Source organism: Eurytemora carolleeae, unplaced genomic scaffold (genome assembly GCF_000591075.1).
Source record: "Eurytemora carolleeae unplaced genomic scaffold, Eaff_2.0 scaffold1517, whole genome shotgun sequence".
Lineage (NCBI taxonomy): Eukaryota > Metazoa > Arthropoda > Copepoda > Calanoida > Temoridae > Eurytemora > Eurytemora carolleeae.
Genome location: NW_019397470.1, coordinates 1,195 through 23,636, shown reverse-complemented (window position 1 = coordinate 23,636; position 22,442 = coordinate 1,195). Strand labels below are relative to the sequence as shown.

At 34.9% G+C, this 22,442-nt stretch overlaps 3 protein-coding genes across 4 annotated transcripts in view; 2 read left to right on the top strand and 1 right to left on the bottom strand.

The window, feature by feature from the left end:
* The window catches only part of LOC111714466 (uncharacterized), a gene marked incomplete in the record, with an annotated part of 2,670 nt that extends 2,295 nt beyond the window's left edge, over positions 1-375 (bottom strand). Inside the window, 1 exon segment of the mRNA XM_023489576.1 lies at positions 203-375. Within this exon segment, the coding sequence (XP_023345344.1) occupies positions 203-331 (129 nt within the window).
* A 5,015-nt stretch (positions 376-5,390) lies between these two features.
* Positions 5,391-11,082, top strand: LOC111714469 (zinc finger protein 431). 2 transcript variants are annotated; one of them, XM_023489578.1, is made up of 2 exons: positions 5,391-5,571; positions 9,800-11,082. In XM_023489578.1, the coding sequence occupies exons 1-2, from the start codon at positions 5,475-5,477 to the stop codon at positions 10,807-10,809; spliced, it is 1,107 nt and encodes a 368-aa protein (XP_023345346.1). In that variant the 5' UTR covers positions 5,391-5,474; the 3' UTR covers positions 10,810-11,082. The 2 variants fall into 2 exon arrangements, with proteins under 2 accessions (XP_023345346.1, XP_023345345.1); XM_023489577.1 differs by lacking the exon at positions 5,391-5,571 and adding an exon at positions 7,784-7,905.
* Positions 11,083-13,999: 2,917 nt separating this feature from the next.
* LOC111714470 (RE1-silencing transcription factor) lies at positions 14,000-16,773 on the top strand. Its single transcript, XM_023489579.1, has 2 exons — positions 14,000-14,481; positions 15,597-16,773. Exons 1-2 carry the CDS (start codon positions 14,361-14,363, stop codon positions 16,340-16,342), a joined length of 867 nt encoding a protein of 288 aa, XP_023345347.1. The 5' UTR covers positions 14,000-14,360; the 3' UTR covers positions 16,343-16,773.
* Positions 16,774-22,442: the final 5,669 nt, after the last annotated feature.

The following is a 22,442-nucleotide window of genomic DNA, read 5'->3' as shown; positions in this document are numbered from 1 at the left end:
TCCACAGCTAATTAAAATCATTACAACCCACCCTCTCCACGGCTAACTATCCTCATTACAACCCCCCTCTCCACGGCTAATTATCCTCATTACAACCCCTCCTCTCCACGGCTAATTATCCTCATTACAACATCCCCTCTCCACGGCTAATTATCCTCATTAAAACCCCCTACCACCCTTGCTGGATAATTGTATCACTCACCTCTCCATATGCATTTTTTAAGAGACCAATAAACCCTTTTCCATATTTTTCAGGCTCGCTGAGTCTCCAGGCCTTCCATTTAGGCACAAGCCTCTCGTACATATACTTAGGTCCTTGAGTAATACTCATTTTACCTGAAAATATAATTTTTTTCTATTACTAAAGGCCTAAGGGACTGCCGACTTAATTTGAAGAGGCCCCAATAATTAACAAGTTCAACATGTCAGGTTTACAGCTGTTTGCCCTTTAACAATTTAAATGACTAATAATGATAGGCCAGGACAAACCTTCTATCTCAACAATTTTCATCAAAATTAGTATATATTTAGGGTTAGGTAAGACACTATCTGGGCTATTTGGCAGAGCGCTGCGGCCACAAGACCAAATTTATTCATGTTTTTTAAACTGCCTAAAAATCGATAAAGAATGATGTACAATATTACTAACCCCGATGAAAAAATACTACTAATAATTAAATTATAAATACGCAATGTAAAAATTTGATTGAGGGAAGGGGGCGGGGTCCATTAGAACCTGAGAAGTTTAATACGGTGGGGTTACCTTCTTAAAAGTTTTAAACTTCTTGGATCGAGCAGAGCAATTGGGGCTAGGAGTCCTCGAGCTCTGCAGCCTTTATTAGAACCAAATACTAACCGTTGAGGCGCGTAGGACCAATAAATGTCAATCTATCATCAAGAACTATAACAAAAAATTCTTTTGTGCCGATTTCAATGCGCAGCGGAGATAGTGTCAGGTTTATTTGGTTTGGATTCTACAAAGATGGAGAAAATAATTTGCCGCTGAAATCCGTCAGTGAAAAGTGTCATATCATCGAACCAACGATTTATCCAAGCGGGACTTTAATTTTAGATTAAAATAATACTTAAATTGTATTGTACATTGAAAAAGTTTAAATGTGTTAGATTTTACATTTTAGAAATTAAGTTGCAAATTTTTTTTTGACTGTTGGCTTAAATTATTTCTTTCATAGTTCCGTTGATTTAGCATAGCAAATATAGCGAAGACGAAAAAAATATGCGTCAAATTACAAGAAAGAGAGAGGGGGGATGAATTTTGTAGATCCAGAATAAATAATTTCGGTAGGACGCCTGCGTGTGAGGGGGAGTACAGATGGGTAAAATTATATTGTCTATACGCAACATCCCCCCCTACTGAAGTTCTGACCGCCAGTCCACACAGCAGCTGAAAACCCCCGTGCTAATAGGTCAGATGTGTAAAACAACGGATTTGGCGTAGATAAAAACTCTAAAGCAAAGTACAGTGAATTTGCGTAGGTCGAAAGATACACCATCCTGCCGGAAGTCCTAAATTCATGGGTACTGGAATAGGGATAAGGTAGTTGTGGCGTTATTTCTGGGTAAACGTTAAATAATGGTAGTAGATTCTACGCAGGAAATTTTCCGCGGCATCCGCGCATATTTTTGCAGTTTACGGCAATGCGCACAACAGAAATCTTGTATTTTATCTGAAATTTCAAAATTAGAAATTATATTTATACACTTAAAATATACACTATATGCTGATAGATAATGAGAGTACAGAAGTAATTAACTATACATTAAACTCTCATTAGTTGCAATTAACTAATGTAAACTAAGCTGTAATATCGATCCCTAATGTTAAAACAATTGATATTTACTGTCTGTCGCTCAGCAAAACTTGATTGATTCTCATATATGAGAAATACTTTCACTTAATTTACTGTTTACATTCACAGAATTGTGCATGAATGCCTCGGAAAATTTGCTGCGTAGAGTCTACTACCATTATTTAACGTTTACCCAGAAATAACGCCACATCTGTACAGGGCACAAAGTTGACACTGGTCCTAGAACTGTCTTGGGATAAGATCTGTTGTAGGCGAGTATACGCATAATTGTGATTGGGATTTCTTTGGCGGTCTGAGAATTCTCCACCAATAGTTTTAATCAGTGACGTCAGAGGATACGGNCAGCACCCATGCCTAAATTGGTAACCACAACTCCCACAACTGCACCCAAACGTTTTCTTTGTCATGTGTGCTCCTGAATTTGTAATCTCCTCCACCTCAATCAAGTGAATCAAGAGACCTGGTGTAAAATCCTGTTTTCTGAGATTTTAATTTAATGCATTTTTAACACTGCAGTTTAATCGACATCAATCTATATGTGTATTGAATTTTCAATTTGTTATCAGATTGGCTTGGTCAACAAAAACTGAGAAACAAGGCATATATGTTTATTTGAGCCAAATCTTAGATCCTATTCGCGCCATTTATTGACTGCAATTCATTATTTAAGTTAAGATACTAAAGGTCAGGCTGCCTGTTTACTAAAAATTACCTAACCCCGGCCTAAGAAATATCTATCACCATTTAAAAGATATTTACAAAAGACCTGTACAATGTTCAGAATTTATATTCGCCTACTCAAGTTCAATATCTATAATACACAAAACTAATTTCATGCATAGAAAGAACATAAAATTTAGAAGTCTTATCCACCCCACTTGTAAAAATGAAGTATTAAGTTCACTAATTATCTCAATTATCTCAATTGAAGATACCTAAGTGTCATGCTTTCAATTGGTAAAATGGTATTTCTCAGGAAGCATGGGTATTCAGGGGGAATTTCTCCCCAGTAAACTTTGGTTATCAACCCTAGCACTATAGTTTAAACCTGGTTAACAACTTCAACTCCAGTTTAAACCTTGGTTAACAACCTCCGCTTGCAGTTTAAGCCTTGGTTAACCACCTCCACTCCAGTTTAAGCTTTAGGTTCACAACCTCCACTAAAGTTTAAACCTTTGTTAACAACCTCCACTCCAGTTTGAGCTTTGGGTTCACAACCTCCACTAAAGTTTAAACCTTGGTTAACAACCTCCACTCCAGTGTTAATCTTGGTTTACAAGCTCCTAGTTAAAACCTTGAATAACAGCCTCCAATCCAGTTTAAACTTTAGTGACCCATGGATATGCCCCACAAGTAGCTAAATTTTACTTATTGGTGTGCAATACTCTAAGGGGGGGGTAGGTGGACTAGTTAGTGGTCTACTCCCATTGTCTTCCGGGCCAGGGTTATACACTGGGGAGTAGACAGGTATATTGATATCCTTTGGATGACTGGTTTCAAACTGCTCTCTTTATACAAACTGTTTCTTCTTTGAATCTTTATTTGGAGTGTGAAACTTAATAGATTTTCTTACAGTTTAACAACAGATGAAAGGGGAGGAGAGAGAAGTGGTTTAACTGAATTAGATTGAAGTATTTTAGCAACAATATAACATTGATTAGAACAATTTTTATAATGATTTTATATAAATACTTACATGAGTGTCATCTATAAGTAAATAAATCACAGAATGTCTACATCAGTGTCCATAGTTGGTTTAGGTTTTACTAAAGGTATGCTGAGGGTCTAGGCATATACATTCAAATACCCTTTATAAGGCGTGCGTGCGACAATTGAAAATGTACATATTCTATGTAGTGAAAATTGTAATAGATCAAATGCCATATTTCAAAACATGCTGATTCAAATATCTTAAAATGCTGCTAAATTAAACTATTCACATAAAATGGTACGCACAAAACATTTTTTGAAATGTTAAGGGCAATTTATATTAAAAGCTAGTTTGGCATTGATATGGATTAAGTCGCAAAATTTGCAAAAATTTTGTTACATACATCGATGCATGAATATCAAACGTAAAACTTTAAACCTTACAACTAAGTAAGATATTTTGTAAATTAACGTTTATTTATGAACCCCAATTACGCCAAATACAGTTATCTGATGTTCAAAGAAAACCTTAAGCTGATGTTATATCTTACGATATGTAACGTAAATTTACGCTAATATATTACGTAAATTAAAAGTTCAATATAAACCTAAAACTAACGTTACCAACCTTCATAAAGGTATGTATGTAGGTATAACATTTAAGTTATTTTAAAGTTCTGTAACGTTACAATTGTTGGTACGTTCCGTAACGTTGAATTACGAAATGATTTAACATTAGTCACGTAAAATGGTTTCTAGGGTAACTAGCATCTTGGACCTATCAGTTGGCGCGGCCTGACCTAACTTAACCCATTAATACGGACTAGCTCCCGTAGTGACAGAATTACATTTCAAGGACAGCTCCCTTAGGGGTACTATGTAAAGAGATAAGTGTACAGTTTGCAATATACAGCAAGTGAAGTGTGCAATATACATATTGCAGTGTTCAGTGTACAGATTGAAGTGTTAAGTGTGCAGTGTACATTGCACATCGTAAAATGCACATTTTGCAGTGTTCAGTGTGAAATGAATAGTGTGCAATGGGCAGTGTGCAGAGGTCAGTTGCCTTTACTATGAATTGTCAGTTTGTAGTAAGCAGTATACATTTGACGTACTCAGTTTGCAGTGTACAGTGTGCAGTGTGCTGTTTGCTGTGTAGCAGTGTGCAGTTTGGAATGTGCAGTGTACAGTTTACAGGGCCTACAGTGTACAGTGTGCAGTATGCATTGTGCAGTGTGCCATGTGCTGTGATCTATGTACAGTTTAGATTGCGTAGTGTGCGGCATACAGTGTATAGTGTGCAGCATTTATTGTACACTGCATTGTGCAATGTCAAGTGTCTAGTTTGCAGTGTACACTGTGAAGTGTGAAGCATTCATTGTGCAGTTTGTAATGTGCAGTGTGCAGTGTGCAGCGTGCAGCGTGCAGCATGCAGCATGCAGCATGCAGCATGCAGCATGCAGCATGCAGCGTGCAGCATGCAGTGTGCAGTGTACAGTTTACAGTGGGAAATGTGCAGCATAAGTGTGCACTGCATTGTACAGTTTCAAGTGTGCAGCATTCAGTTTACAGTTTGTAGTGTGCAATGTTCATGCGTCTAAAACGACGCACAACATTTTGTCAAAAAAATATATGGAAATAAACAGAAAAAAAACAAAACTTGGCAAAAACAAAAAATATATAACAAATGCTATAATTTATTTTACATAAGTTTTGATCAATAGTTAAAAACATCGAATTTGGACGAGGGTTGAATTTTCCTATTGGAATTTTGTGAATCTGACATGCTTTCCTGGGTGAAACTGAAAAAATATTGATCCAGGTGCCATCTGGGCATGGCAGACAAAATTTGAAACTGTATTCATTTGCAGAAAAAGATATGAAAGGTCCAGCATAGATAGTCAGATAGTTAGTCAGGGTTTGAATTTATGTGCCGAAAACGACGCTCATGTCGAACAAATGGGTTAATAAAAAGTACACATTTCAGAGAGAATGGAAGAAATTATGGATGAAGAAATCTCTACTGTAAAGGATTCATGTACTATTAATGTAGTGGAAGATGTAAAGGAGGAAAGTACAGAAAATCAAGGTATGGGTGAATACTGATTTTTTTTATTTATATTTCATAAGTGATCGATCTCGGCTTTAAGAACTTAAGGCACATAGATCTAAAAGACGTTAAAGCAACTGATTTTTAGAAAAATCAAAAAAGATTCTTTAAAACTTGTTGATCTTGGTATCATACACCAGAAGCTGGTGAATACTATGTTTGGATATTTTCAAAATTGTTTAATACAGGGCTTACTTACTTTACTTACTTAATTGTTTCAATATCAACAAATTCAGTGTTCCATATGAAACTTCCAATACTCTTTAAATGTATTTTAAAGTTTTTTCCGCATTCGGTAGTAAACTTACCTTAATTTCATAAAAACTTGCTTCTGATTGGCAATCACAACTGTTTTGTTTTAAAATAATAATTATATATGTTGTTGTTGTTGTTGTTGTTGTAGCCATTGAACCACAGTAGCATATATGGACATGGAAATTAGTGAAGTTCTATGTTCATGTATGGGAGTGGAATGGTAAAATCAATCACCCCTAATATTTATATGGATTACATTCATTAAATAAAAGTTAATATTCCCAATTAAACAAAAGGAATTTTTCNCTAAGGATAATTAATTTTTAGTTAGTTAATAACAAATTGATTGATATTCATATTTCTGCCAACAAGAATCTTTTTAGTAGTAAAATAATGAATCTTTTAATTATTATTTACAAAGAGTAAATTTCGTTAATTTAAAGACAAGTTTTTAGGTTTAAATTATAACATGGTACAAGCTATAAGACCTCACTTCACACTAGTACATTCATTATAACATCATGGTACAAGCTATAAGACCTCACTTCACACTAGTACATTCATTATAACATCATGGTACAAGCTATAAGACCTCACTTCACACTAGTACATTCAGTAAATGCAGTTTGGTAATTTTTACCTCACAACCCTTGACTCGTGGGGTTATTTGTTTTCTCTTTTCTAATTTCCATTTGTTCTGAAACAAAATATTTCTAAATTAAATTATTTTGGACTGTTGTTGCGTTCCAATATTCTGCAAGGGGGAACGTTCCCCAATTTCAGGAGGAGACCCCTCCCCCTACTGGTTACAGCCTTAGGGGTTAAAAGTATTGAGGATAAATCAAGGAACTAAAAGTGAGAAATAAGGAATAAAAATTATCTCTGTAACATTTCTGACGATTGATGAAAGATCTGAACAAAATTTCAAGATACTCAGGCATTTAGGAAATTTCTCAGACACACAGGTATTTGGGAAATTTACAAAATATTTCAATTACACCACCATCAGATTCCAAGATACCCAGTCATTTGGGAAATTCCCCAATTTCCCTAATTCTTTTTGAAATCTGATGGTGGTGCATCTAAAATATTTTAGAAATTTCCCAAATTCCTGGGTTTCAAGGAAGTTTCCCAAATGCTTTGGATTTTGGGAAATTCTTATTTTTGATAATTGATGTCAGTCCCTTCCGAAAGTTTGGAACAAGGATTAAATAAATATCTTTTTAATCAATGTGATTAATATACAACTAAAACTCTCGTGTTGAAGCTTCACATTCAGATCCTCATTCTTTCAGCATATTTTTGGTCTTAATTATAAACATACATATTTCTCAATTTACCATGCGATGCTGTAAAATCAACAACCCTTTCTTGGCGTTTACTAACAAATATCACCCTTTTTATGGAAGGGTATTTGTATCAATGTGAGTACGATGCCACTTCATAAAGACATCTGAAGGGTCATATTGAAAATAAACACAAAGGAGTTAAGATATATATGCGATCAATGTGATCATGCTGCTACTGACCAAAGTAATCTGAAGAATTACATAGAAAATAAACATAAAGGAGTGAAATATCCCTGTGATCAATGTGAATACGCTGCCACTACAGTAAGACATCTTAAAGTACATATTGAATCTAAACATGAAAAAGTGGGATATCCCCGTGATCAATGTGAGTACGCTGCCACTAGAGCAATAAATCTGAAGATACATATTGAAAATAAACATGAAGGAGTGAGATATCCCTGCTGATTTATTTTCTCTTTTCCAATTTCCATTAGTTTCGACGTTTATTGGATACAAACAGACAGACAAACTAAATATATAGATAGATAGATTAATCAGTGTAAATCTTTGTTTGCAGATTTTTATTCATTTTTATTTAGCTTTAAAATATAAAATGTATTGTACAATGTACATATTTCAGAGAGAATGGCAGAAATTATGGAAGAAGATAAAGTTACCATTAAAGAAGAAATCTCTACTGTAGAGGATACATTTACTGTATATGTAGCGGAAGAAGATGTAAAGGAGGAAAGTACAGAAAATCAAGGTATGGTTCATTATTTTATTCATATATATCTTTGCTGTTGAAGAACGTCCAACATGAAACACAGTGTCCAGCAATAACCAATTTTAAAAATGATAGAACACGCTCTAGACTTATTTTAAGAAGATAAATATAATTGTTTCTATCGAATTCCAAAATTTTAAAAAGATTGAATCACAGAATCTCAGAAAATTTGCAAAATTGTAATTAGAAAATTCGCAATTTTTTGTTCTAATTGCAATTTTGCAAATTTTCTGAGATTCTGTAATTCAATCTTTTTAAAATTTTAGATTTCAATAGAAACAATTTAGTTACACATTTTTGTTTTACTGGATTTTTTTTGGGCCATTGAAGTACCAAAAAATTTTTTTAAACAGTTAAAAAATATTGAAAAAAACACCATACAGAAGAGTTGCACAAAAAAGGTACAATTTTGCAGCAGGCGCCGCAAATCACACTTTTTTTTAAATCACCCTGTATATATATGAATTTTCAACTTTTTCAGTTTAAACATACATTTTAGATGTTTAAATATATATTTTTTCCAAGACGAAATGTTTCATGGGTCTAATCCAATCATCAGTTGGAATAAATAAAATATATAAATATATATATATATATCTATCAAGAGCTGAAAACTTTAGAATGGGATATCTTAAATTCCGATCGGTTAACTAATCTGGAGTTTAAATTCATGTGGAGAACAAGCAATATTTAAACTGGATATTAATTATTCGACGGGATATCTGGATATTTCATTCTAAAGTTTTCAGCTAAGGATAATTAATTTTTAAAGTATTTTTTTTTAAGTTCAAGTTTATAAATCTAAAAGCCCTTGCATCAATTTATATTCAGCGTTTCAAAAAAAAAGTGATCGGTAAAAAAAAATTCTTTAAAACATATCAATCTTGGTATTTTGTTTTAATATTAACAAGTTCAGTGTACTTTACGGTTCAGGTGTCCATAAAATTCTATTTCTGATCCCAAATGGGGCATGAATTTACACTTACGTCATTGTTAAAATTGACAAATTTGTAAATATCAGTAATCGATATACAGTATGGATTTTTTTCTACATCTTGATATGATACTTCCAATTGTTTACAAGAATGACATGTTTTTTGGTTTAATTAATACCCATAAAATCAAACGATCAAAACTTGGGATCGTATTGGATAGAATTATATTGACCCCTAATACGGATCAATTTTTTTCCATATTTTTTCTGCATGCATTAGTGAACTAACCTAGAATTTTTTTAAAAACCGGCTACTGGGATAGTTTATTCACTGTTTTTTAAACCTACTATAGGACTTGAATAAAGATGAAATCAATAAACTGGCTCTCCACTATCTTCACACTCAGATCGATGAACCCAAGCTATCCCTAGCGTCTGATGCAGTGTCGAAAAGTCGGCTTGACTTGGTTCTATTTAAAGCATGTTTGCATATGATAAGGAAAAACAGAAAACTAACGGGGTATTTCCCCCTTAACTACTATATATATATATATATACAGCTACTGCCACTCGGGCATAACAGTATCATTGCACATGTCATGCTAACTCTGTGACCCACGTACTCCTCAGGGAGGCAGAGGGTTGCAGGGAGGGGTGGTTTCCTGGTAACATTCGTGTTATTGGGATGTCATAATAGATAGATACAGTTTATCAAACAACCATCCTTCTGGCTTGGATTACACTACTTTCAAGTGACCCTCAATTAATAGAATGGAATTTAATAGTTTAAAAGCTTTGTTTGACAAACTATGAATGCGATATCCACTTGAAATTACAAGGACAGTCTCATTATTAATTTCAAGATATTATTCAAAATTTAAAACCATTTGTGATACTTGAGGTTAATATTTTATTTATTCTCTTTTTGATTTTTTTCAGGCAAAGTTGTCAAGATTGAAGTAGATCCCCTTTTCCCTGAACAAAAGAGGCTTAAAAAGAGGAAACTGAGAGAAAAAAGAGATACAAGTTTTCCCTGTGTAAAATGTGATTATATGGCAACTCAAGCATGTGATGTAAAGAGACATATTGAAAATATGCATGAAGGAGTGAGGTATCCATGTGATCAATGTGAATACGCTGCCACTCAAGCAGGTAGTCTGAAGATACACATTAAATCAAAACATGAAGGAGTCACATATCCTTGCGATCAATGTGAATACGCTGCCACTACATCCAGTAGTCTGAAGATACACATTAAATCTAAGCACGAAGGAGTGAGATATTCTTGTTCTAATTGTGAATATACTGCCACTACAGCAGGTAATCTGAAGAATCATATTGAAAAAAAACATGAAGGAGTTAGATATCCGTGTTGCCAGTGTATGTATGCTGCAACTGACCAAAGTAGTCTGAGGAGACATATTAAAAATAAACATGAAGGAGTGAGATATCCCTGTGGCCACTGTGTGTATGCTGCAACCGACCCAGGAAATCTGAAGAAACATATTGAATCTAAACACGAAGGAGTGAGATATCCCTGTAATCAGTGTGAATACGTTGCTACTGGTGTACAGGGTCTGAAAAGACACATTGAATCTAAACATGATGGAGTGAGATATCCATGCTCTCATTGTGAATACGCTGCCACTACATCAGGCAGTCTGAAGATACATATTGAATCTAAACATGAAGGAGTAAGGTATTCCTGTGATCAGTGTGAATACGTTGCATTTGACCAAAGTAAACTGAAGAAACATTTTAAAAATAAACATGAAGGAGTAAGTTATCCATGCGATCAATGCAAGTACGCTGCCACTACAGCAAGTGCTTTGAAGATACATATTGAAAATATTCATGAAGGAGTGAGATATCCTTGCGATCAGTGTGAATACGTTGCCACCCAATCCTCTCATTTAAAAACACATCAAAAAAGGAAACATATTAAATAAGAAGTATTTTGCACTGCAAACTTAAAATTGTCTTTTTTCTCATTGCACCTCAACATTTTCCAGGGATAACATTCCAAAATTTACCGGAGGAGAAAAGGAATAAATAAATATCTTTGTAAACATTGTGATAAATCTACAACTAATACTTATATTTTAAAGATTCACATTCATCATCTGGAAACTCATGTTAAAGGGAAAATATGAGAAAACCAAACAAAATATCCATGATACATTAATATAATATCGTTTTGAAAATGAAATTTTGCCTTATGGGTGCGATTCCATCAAGAATATGCTTGCACATATGATATCATTTGTGGATAGGAGGAAAGTATGTGTATAAGGCTGATATATAGCATAATTAAACTGAATCTCACACCAAAAAGTGGGATTTTATATAAAAAGAAATTTTGTCTCAGTGTTACAAAATATTTTTTGAGCCGATTTTTGTCAGCCCATATGTGCTTAAATATATTAGACTAGGCTTTGTTGTTGATGTTGTTGTTGTTGTTGTTGTAGCCCAGGCTGGCTCTCATCCATTTTCATCCTCTCCACCTTCCAACCTCAAGAATCTCGCGACGTCTGTAGGATTGTTCCAGAGATCTCTTACTGTGAGGGAAGTAGGGTTTTCATGGCAGTTGAATAGGTGATTTGTGGTATGTGGGTGCATCTGGCAGTCTAGGCATTCGTCTGTGACATCCTTGCGGATTCTAGATAGGTAGCTGTTGAGGATGGAACTGTGGCCTGACCTTAGCTGTGATTGTAGAGATATAGTTCTTCTGGGTAGTGTTGATTCTGATTTGTTTTTTGGCAGGTGGGAGTTCATCTAGTACCGGGTTATTGTCTTGTGACTGGATGTATGTTGAGACAGATTCGGTATGAATAGTTTTTATTAGAGATTTGTAGTTTAGGTTTCCTGGCTGTATTAGAGGTCTGATGTAATCACCATGTTGGGATGTTAATGTATTTTTCATGAGGCGATCAGAGTTGTGGTTGATGTCTGTATTGTTGTTTGGATGTGAGTCTTGCTGTGTAGCTAGGAGAAATTGCTTTGATAGCATTTGGCAATGTTCTTTTACTGGAAGAGTCTTACTTTCAGCATGAAGATGGTTAGAGTTAGTCTCTTTACACATCCCATGGCCGTTCTAAGGGCGGAGTTTTGGGCTGATTGAAGCTCTGACCATTTTGAATCACAAAGATTAGGACCCCATATGGGACAGCAGTAGTTTAGAATTGATTGTCCAATTGCTTTATAAGTTTGGAGTAGGATTTCTTTTTCCATACCCCAGGTGGTACCAGCTAGTGCTTTTAGGATATTGTTTCTAGATTGAACTTTGGTTTTGATATTTGTGGCATGGTGCCTGAAAGTAAATAGGTTGTCAAAGGTTACACCGAGAATTTTGGGTTGTTTTACAGTTGGGACCTTTTGGCCATTTATGAAGATTGGGAGATCAAAGTTTGCCTCATTTGAGAAGGTGGTGAAGATGGTTGCTGATGATTTTGAGGGAGAAATAAATAGATTTCTCTCTTTAAACCAGTTGTCTAATATGTTGAGGTAGAGGTTTATATCTTGACATATTGGTTCGTGTTTTGGTCCTGATTTTTGGACTGTGGTGTCGTCTGCATAGGTTACTAGTTGAATATCACCAGGGGGTTGAGGCATTTTAGACATATATAGATTAAAGAGCAAAGGAGATAAAACTCCCCCCTGGGGAACTCCTTGGCGCATTTTCCTAAATTTGGATTTTGAGCCTCTGAATTCAACATAGGTCTGACGGCCTCTTAAATAGGCACAGAGAAACTGTTTGATATGACCGTTCAGTTGGAGATCTTTGATGTCACTAAGCAGTATATCATGGTCTATGGTGTCGAAGGCTCTTGACAGATCAATTGCTACTGTTATAGTACGGTTCACTGGTTTCTTCTGGTTGAGTCCTTTTGTTATGTGGTTACTGATATTCTGTAGTGCAGTGGTGGTCGAATGTCCTTTTCGAAAACCATGTTGGTGTCTGGCGAGGTTTACTGAGTCTGTAATTTCAGGAAGGAGGATTTTCTCTAGTATCTTGGCTAGGGGTGATAGTAGGGATATTGGTCGGTAGCTGGAGCCTTGATCGGCAGATTTGTCAGGTTTCTAAAGTGGGATAATACGGCCTGTTTTCCAGAGAGCGGGGATGGTGGCAGTGTTTACACAGTTGTTGTATATTTTACTAAGGAAAAGGATACCAAACGGGCCAAGATGTTTCAGAATAAGAGGGGATAGTTTGTCTGGACCTAGTGCTTTTGAGTTTTTGGATGCTTTGATTGCTTCTGAGACTTCTGTTGATGTTATCACAACTTTTGGGTCTGATGGTGTTTTCTGTAGATTGCGTAGAGTGGTTCTGGATTGTTGGAAAGGTTTTTTTGTCAGAATTGGGGGTGTACTGGCGGTTGAAGTTATTTGCTAATTGTTTAGGGTTGTTATACATCTTGTTGTTAAATTTGATACCTTGGTTTTCTGGTTGTTTGGGTTCACTATTGAGATTTTTGATGGTTGTCCATAGTTTTTTTTTGAGTTGGGTTGGCATTTGCTTAAGTGTTCTTTCCATTTTTGTTGTTTGTGAATGTTGATCTTCTTGTTGATATCTCTGTTCAGTTCTGGAAGTCTTGGGTTGGTTGGGTCTTCATTCCTAAGTCTGTCTCGTTTTGTAATGTCATTCAGTGCTTCTGTGGGTATCTCATGAATGGTACGCATGATTCTGCCAGAGGGGATGTAATTCTTTGCTGCATTTTGGATGGTTTTCCTGAAGAATCTTTCATCTTCATGAACATCTTCTGTGTGATATGCTTCGGAGAAAATTTTTTCTGTGTCTTCAGTAAATTTCGCCCAGTTGGCTTTGGAAAAGTTTATGTACTTTTTGTCTTGACTTTTTTTCTTAGAGATGTTAGCAGATAGATCAATTAGTATTGGTAGATGGTCGGAGCTAATTTTTGTCACTACCTTCCAGTTGCTGGAAGCTAGGAGTGAGTTTGAGACTAGACTGATGTCTGGTGAAGTGTTGGAGGTATTTGTTGTTCTTTGTGGCATAATCTTCATTAAGTATACCAAAGGGTTTTTCAGTTATGGCTTCAGCAAGTTGTCTGCCTCTTATGTCTTCATTGGCTTCAGAGAACTAGGCTCTCAGGTCGCTTCACGCCCATCTCCTTTTTTCCATTTACTTTTGGCTCTATCGGCAAGCAGTTTCTATTCATAGAATATAAAACCATAGAAAGATAAGTTCGCAGATTTCATCATATCCTTGTTGATTTTCAAAATTTTACAAAAGATTATTGAAGATACATTTTTGATATTCTGTTTATCCATAAACCTTTCCTAAAAATGTTCAGCTGTTTTGGCGTTTTTTTGATACAAACAGACAAACTAAATACATAGTTGAATAAAGAGTAAATTTTAATCAGTTCTAGCTTTTTATTTATTTTAATTCAACGCCTATTTACCCTTAAAAGATGTTAACTTCTTTTTTATTAGTGTAAATATAACATGTATTGTATACAATGTTCATATTTCAGAAAGAATGGCAGAAATTATGGAAGAAGATAAAGTTACCATTAAAGAAGAAATCTCTACTGTAGAGGATACATATACTGTATTTGTAGTAGGAGAAGATGTAAAAGAGGAAAGTACAGAAAATCATGGTAAAGTTAAACATTATATATATATTGTATATGATCGATTTTTGATGTTCTTTTATAACTTATGCTTATAAATCTACAAACCCTTGCTGCAATTGATATATAGCGTTTCAAAAATCATATAAGTGACCTGGGAAGAAATAACTCTAGAATGGCAATTTTAGGTGATAACATCTGAGTAGTTATCAACACAAAAGTGATAATCTTGGAAACAAAAAGTTAAAGTGTGATTTGCTGGTTTTTTGCCACTGACTTCGGATATGCAGATCGTAGAACATCTGGGACATGGTGTCCCTGATGTTCTAGGATTGATAGTCCTCAGCCCAAATTCTCCAGAGGAAATTCTGTAGCAGAACTTACTTTGAAATTTATAGCTTTAGATTTAATTTATGAGATGAAGGGTTTCTTGTTACCATTTGTATCTATGCTTCTTTGCAACTCTAACTGCTTTTTCGCAATCCTTCTCAGATTTTTTAAAACGCTCAAAATGCTCTTTAGTTCTTGTAAACATGTAAACCTAGTAGTGAGGTTGTTTATGGTTAATACATTTTGTAATTGATTTCATTTTAGTCGATTACTTGTACATCGGGGTATAGAAGGGATGAATTTATTAATACCTGATATAATCTTGTCCTTGAAAAATGCCCATGAATCTTCAGTTGTTTTCCTATCCAGCTTATCTGACCATTTACCATCATTGAGATAATCATATAAACCAATCTAGTTGCTATTATTCCAGTCTGGTATTAGCTCAGCTGAGCTGTTATATTTGGAGTTAAAAATACCTAAGGAGTTGCGTTCTGAGCAAGATAGAAACCTGAGACCCTGAGAATTTTGTTTAAATCTTTTAAAAAATTCAAAATATGATATTTTTAAGGAAAACTTTAGCTGTTTTGCACATTTTGAAAATAAAATTTTGGAAAAGCTCGACATCTTTTTCTATATTAAAGATCAGATGAAGGTTTCAAGGGTATCGATGTGAATCAGGCATGCCCCTAAGTTTAGATTTAAAGTCACCTGAAAATACAACTACATTAGATCGAGTAGCCCATGGGACTTCCCTAGCTTCTTGAATTGAATTGAATTGAATTTATTAATTCTCTTTTTAAATTTTTCAGGTGAAGTTGTTAAGGTTGAAGAGGATCCCCTTTTCTCTGAACACAAGAGACTAAAAAAGAGGAAGCTGACAGATAAAAGAAATAAAAGTTATCCCTGTGGAAAATGTGATTATGTGGCAACTCAATCAACTCATTTGAAGACACATATTCGAAGTAAACATGAAGGAGTGAGATTTCCTTGTTCTCATTGTGAATACGCTGCTACTAGAGTAGATAGTCTGAAGAGACATATTGAATCTAAACATAAAGGAGTGAGATATCCATGCGATCAATGCGAGTACGCTGCCACTATAGAAGGAAGTCTAAAGAGACATATTAAATCTAAACATGAAGGAGTAAGATATCCTTGCGACCAGTGTGATTACACTGCCACTCAGGCATGTAATCTGAAGATACATATTGAATCTAAACATGAAGGAGTGAGATATCCTTGTTCTCATTGTCAGTACGCTGCAACCCAAGCAGGTGATTTGAAGATACATATTAAAAATAAACATGAAGGATTGAGATATCCTTGCGACCAATGTGATCACACTGCCACTACAGCAAGATGTCTGAAGAGACATATTGAATCTAAACATGAAGGAGTGAGATATCCATGTGTATTTTCTGCCACTAGAGTAAGTGATCTGAAGAAACATATTGAAAATAAACATGAAGGAGTGAGATATCCATGCGACCAATGTGTATTTTCTGCCACTACAGCAAGTGATCTGAAGAGACATATTAAAAATAAACATGAATGAGTAAGATATCCATGTTACAATGCGTGTATGCTGCAACTACAGCAAGTCATCTAAAGAAACATATTGAAAATAAACATGAAGGGGTAAGATATCCATGCGACCAATGTGATCACACTGCCACTACAGCAAGACGTCTGAAGAGACATATTCAATTTACAAATGAAGGAGTGAGATATCCATGCGATCAATGCGAGATCGCTGAAAATACTGCAGGTATTCTGAAGATACATATTGAAAATAAACACAAAGGAGTGAGGTTTCCCTGTGATCAATGTGAACACATTGCAATACCCAATCTAATCTTTTAAAAACACATCAAAAAAAGAAACATTAATTAAGAAAGGCTTTGCAATGTAAGCTTCAAATTGTCACTTCTCTTCTATTAAATAATTCTCTTATTGTAGAATTTAATAAATCAATCTTTGTTTTAATTGTATATTTTCTATATCAAAACTCAACTGTGGTTCCCTCCCTCCTCTCATCATTCTTAATTTCTTAAATAAAATTTTTATCATATTAACATTTTTGCAGAAAATTTTTCTGACAAATTTCATTTTTGAAAAATAGAAATTATAATCATTTTTTTTCAATTTAGTGAAATAACAATTATCATGCTAAACTTTTATGGAAAGATATTTGTATAATTCTATATAAACCTTTTTTTTTTGAATATTTTTATAAATATTTTTGACCAAACTGTTTACAACAATTTTGTTGTCATTGGAAATGCAGAACATGTCTGCAGTGAATTTTTTTTTTCAGATAGAATGGAAAATACTGAAAACAATGAGTTTGATAGACAGTGATGTTCTAAATAAACAGGAATAATAATATAAATTGATTTAACTTAAGTAATATTTTTTCATGAGATAATAGTCACAGAATAGTCTTAGTCCTGCCATTTACCAAATGTGGTCTGATATTTTTGTGCTATTATAATTACCAGAGATGTTGTATTCAATAAATAGAAGTTTAAACAAATTTCTTAATATCTATGGTATTACTAAGAGCATAGTCAGTGTGCATTTCTCACCTAATTTTCAATTAGGTCTTCACGCCAAATGCCGGACGCAGGCTCAGTCATCATACCCATTTCTCACGCGCTTGTTTCTGTAAATATCCACAGTTCATTTATACTCTAGGAACAAGGAAAGCACGTCTTGCGGTGGAAACTGAAAAAATAAATCACAATGTTAATCAGTTCCACATAATTTAACAATTTTTAAAGCAATACCATCAACTAATCATTATTTACAATCAATCAATCACACAAATATATTAAAAGAGTGCTTACATTTGGTGCATTGACTGAGTGGGTGGAGCACCGTCCACGTAGGTATATTTCTTGACGAGACTGTTTATTTAAACGGATTCCCTTATCTCCGAAGGTTTACTCCTTAAATAGTTTATATTAGATTTAAATTCACTTTAAATCATCGTTTAACACACCTGTTATTGTTCTGGTCAGAGCTCACTAGACCAGGAGGGTATCTGTTTCCTGGTTTGAGAATATCTGGCTCTCACCCCAGGTTCAGCATACACCTCTTCAGCTCCAAACTAACAGGTTGTCAACTCCAGGGTACGAACAACAATCTCCCTTCAATCTTCAACTCACTATCAACACTCTCCTTCCAGTCCTGAACACGTTAGAGTTACATGAGATATAACACACCTGTGATTAACTCATGGCTGCAATAACAGGACAGCTTCATGACTAGAGGTCCAGAGAGTACAGCGTCTCCTTCTTATCCGGGTGAAACCAGGATTATTTAGTACCAGTACAATCTTCTTCCGTCGAGGTACAGGTACAGCAGTAGCTCCAGGACTACTGTTTGTGGTACAGCATTCTTGTACAAGTGTCAAAACAACACCTGTCTTCCTTCTCTCAAACCAGTCAGCTGGGTCAGGATACAACGATATTGTCCTCAGCTCCTGAACAGGGGTATATATTGTCGATGCACCGGGGAGGAATGAGATCAGGGTACAGCAACGTGTACACTGTTCCCATGTACAAGTAATACAGTACGTTAAGGAATGTACAGTATTATAATATTTCTCAAACCTTTTGTTTATATCGTAGAGAATCTATTCGGATTTGCATTCAAACATGACCATATTGTTTGGTCTGTAAAAGGCCTCTAGTTAAATATTTTTTTAATGAATGTTCTTTGAGTAAATGGTTTTACATACATGGTTACATTTTAAGATTGATGGTATTGCACGTGCCTCCTCTCATATATATATATAAGTTTAAAATCTTTTTACTTTAATTTTTTAGATAAAACTTTCAGTTATATAATAAAATTAGGCGAAATATGCTTCCAATCAACAAGGTAAAATATTCGTTAAATATAGGCTAAATATAGGGTTAAATAGAAAGTACTTTATAACTTCTGCAGCTTGAAGATGAGGATTGATGATTAGATGTGGATCCAGCTCTTGTTGCAGTTCAAGGTTTATGTGAGCACTGGGTTTGTCACTCCTCGTTACTTCCTAATAGATATAGGTTTTACACTGCCCGGAAAAACGCTGGACTCACCAGCTAATCAACAAATAGGTTCACAGAATTCACTTTTTCCATTTAATATTACATCTCAGGATTTCTCATGAAGAACTGCTGACCAGCAATCTTAGAAGCCTCGTTGAGCTCCTCAACAAGCTCAAGATCACCTTCGTGGTGGGTACAGCAATCTTCCAAGCACTCCTCCGGGTTCTCCTGAAAATGTTTTCACCATCATTCTTATAACTTATCACGACGGTCCTGATGACCCCGTCCAAAGAGTACTCCACCTCCTCCACACGTCCTAATCTCCAGACAGGGGACCCAAAGGAAGCTTCAGACTCCAACTTCAGGAACAAGACAATATCGCCAAGGTCCTGCATCATGCAAGAATGAAGGGGCGGGTCAGGTCATCATTTATTCTTCTAGATCCATGGCTGCATTTCTATGCTCATCATAACTGTTTTTAAAAGCATATAGGGTCATGGACCCCTTTACTGCCTCAGGCAGTTGGTTCCAGCCTTTAACAACTGTTCAAAGTAATTTGAGGAGACATATTTTAATCAAACATAAAAGAATAAAGAATGAACATATTCCTGTGTGATGTCACCTCTGCCCAAAAAGGCTATCTAAGAAAATATATTAGAAATAACCATGAAGAGTGAAGATATCACTGTGACTAGTGTAAATACAATATGCTGTGGAGGGAGGGAACGGGCAGTGCTTACCTAGGAGCTATACCTGCCTCCCGGGTCGGTTCTACCCACAAGTACCTTACAGCTGATCCTCAGTCTTTCTCCTTCTTTCTGCGCATTATTGGTTTTTATTTTATAAATCATAATTTCTTATTTTACAATATTTGAACATCAACATTCAACAACCTCTTCTTGACACTTACTTCCTTTTAATCATTGTTAATCTTTCCTGCGGTCATGTAAGGTCATACAATAAATTTGTAGGCGTTTTGACGTTTATGGGATACAGACAGACAAGCTAAATATATAGATAGATAAAGAGTTAATTTTAATCAGTGTAAATCTTTGTTTGCAAATCTAGCTTTTAATTCATATTTATTTAAAGCCTATTTAGCTTTGAAATATAACATGTATTATACAATGTACATATTTCAGAGAGAATGGCAGAAATTATGGAAGAAGATAAAGTTACCATTAAAGAAGAAATCTCTACTGTAGAGGATACATGTACTGTATTTGTAGTGGGAGAAGATGTAAAAGAGGAAAGTACAGAAAATCAAGGTAAAGTTAAACATTTTATTTAAATGTATATGTATATATGTATATATTTATTAAGGATGATAGATTTTTGATGTTTTTTTTTTAGAACTTAAGCTTATAAATCTACAAACCCTTACCACAATTGATATTTAGTGTTTCAAAAATCATAAAAGTGACCAGGAAAAAAATCACTCTATTATGGCAATTTTAGGTAATAACATTCCAGGATTAGCATAAAAGTGCTAATCCTGAAATCATAATTTTAAAATGTGATTTGTTGGGTTTTTGCCACTGACTTCGGGGTGTCCCTGATGTTCTAGGATTGATACTCCTCAGCTTAAATTCTCAAGAGGAAATTCTACAGCAGAACAAACTTCGGAATTTATAGTTTTAGATTTAATTTATGAGGTGAAGGGTTCCTTGTTATCATTTGTATCTATGCTTCTTGGTGACTCTAACTGCTTTTTTGCAATCCTTCTCAGATTTTTAAAACGCTCAAAATGCTCTTTAGTCCTTGTAAACATGTAAACCTAGTAGTGAGGTTGTTTATGGTTAATACATTTTGTAATTGATTTCATTTTAGTCGATTACTTGTATATCGGGGTATAAAAGGGATGAATTTATTAATACCTGATATAATCTCGTCCTTGAAAAATACCCATGAATCTTCAGTTGTTTTCCCATCCAGCTTATCTGACCATTTACCATCATTGAGATAATCATATAAACCAATCTAGTTGCCATTATTCCAGTCTGTTATTAGCTCAGCTGAGCTGTTATATTTAGAGTTAAAACTCACTTCAACTAGCAGGATAGAATGATTTCTGTTCTGTTAGCAAGATTTCCTATTGGTTCAATAGTTAAAATGTTTTCTGATCTGTTAGTCAGAACCAGATCCAGCACAATTTCCATGGATGTGGGTTTTAAAGTCATAATTATTTTCTTTGATATATTGGAGGTACCCTCAAACTCTTTGTTTGATCAATAATGGATTAGATTATTTGTGTTTTAAAAAATTTATTATTTTCATTGGTGGGTTCTCTACAAACCTGCGCACTTTGTGGTTCAGAAACAATGCAGAAATGGAAAAGCACGACATTGTCTTCTATATTAAAGATCTGATGAAGGTTTCAAGGGTACCGATGTGAATCAGGCATGCCTCTAAATTTAAATTTAGAGTCACTTGAAATTACAACGACATTTTATTAATTCTCTTTTTTACTTTTTTCCTGTGAAATTGTCAAGATTGAAGAAGATCCGCTTTTCTCTGAACAAAAGAGACTAAAAAAGAGGAAGCTGACAGATAAAAGAGATAAGAAATATCCCTGTGGAAAATGTGATTATGTAAGTAAACATGAAGAAGTGAGATATCTATGTGATCAATGTGAATACGCTGCCACTACAGCAGTTAATCTGAAGAATCATATTAAATGTAAACATGAAGAAGTAAGATATCCTTGTTCTCAATGTGAATACACTGCCACTACAGCAGGTAATCTGAAGAAACATATTGAAAATAAGCATGAAGGTGTGAGATATCCTTGTTCTCATTGTGAATTCGCTGCCACTGAACCAAGTAGTCTGACAAGACATATTAAAAGTAAACATGAAGGAGTGAGATATCCCTGTTCTCATTGTGAGTTCGCTGCCACTGAAGCAAGTGGTCTGAAGAAACATATTGAAAATAAGCATGAAGGAGTGATATATCCCTGCGATCAGTGTGAATATGTTGCTACTAATGTACAGAGTCTGAAGTTACACATTAAATCTAAACATATAGGAGTGAGATATCCTTGTTCTCATTGTGAATACGCTGCCACTCAACCATCTAGTCGGAAGAAACATAATGAAAATAAACATGAAGGAGTAAGATATCCATGCGATCAATGCGAGTACGCTGCCACTACATTAGGAAATCTGAAGATACATATTGAATCTAAACATGAAGGAGTAAGTTATCCATGCGATCAGTGTGAGTACACTGCCACTACATTAGGAAATCTGAAGATACATATTGAATCTAAACATAAAGGAGTTAGATATCCATGCGATCAATGTGAATATGCTGCCACTCAAGCAGGTGATCTGAAGAAACATATCAAATCTAAACATGAAGGTTTGAGATATCCCTGCGATCAGTGTGATTATCTTGCTACTAAACCATATAATCTCAAAAGACACATTGTAAGGAGACATAAAAGAGTAAAATACCCTTGTAAGCAGTGAGATTTTACCTCGACCGAGCAGTATAGCATTTGCAGAAACATATTAAATCCAAAAAGAAAGGTTTTTAAAAAAAGAGTTTTTTATGTCCAATTCTTTAAAAGTTTTTAAATACCCCTCCTTAAACAAGCCGTCCCCCCCC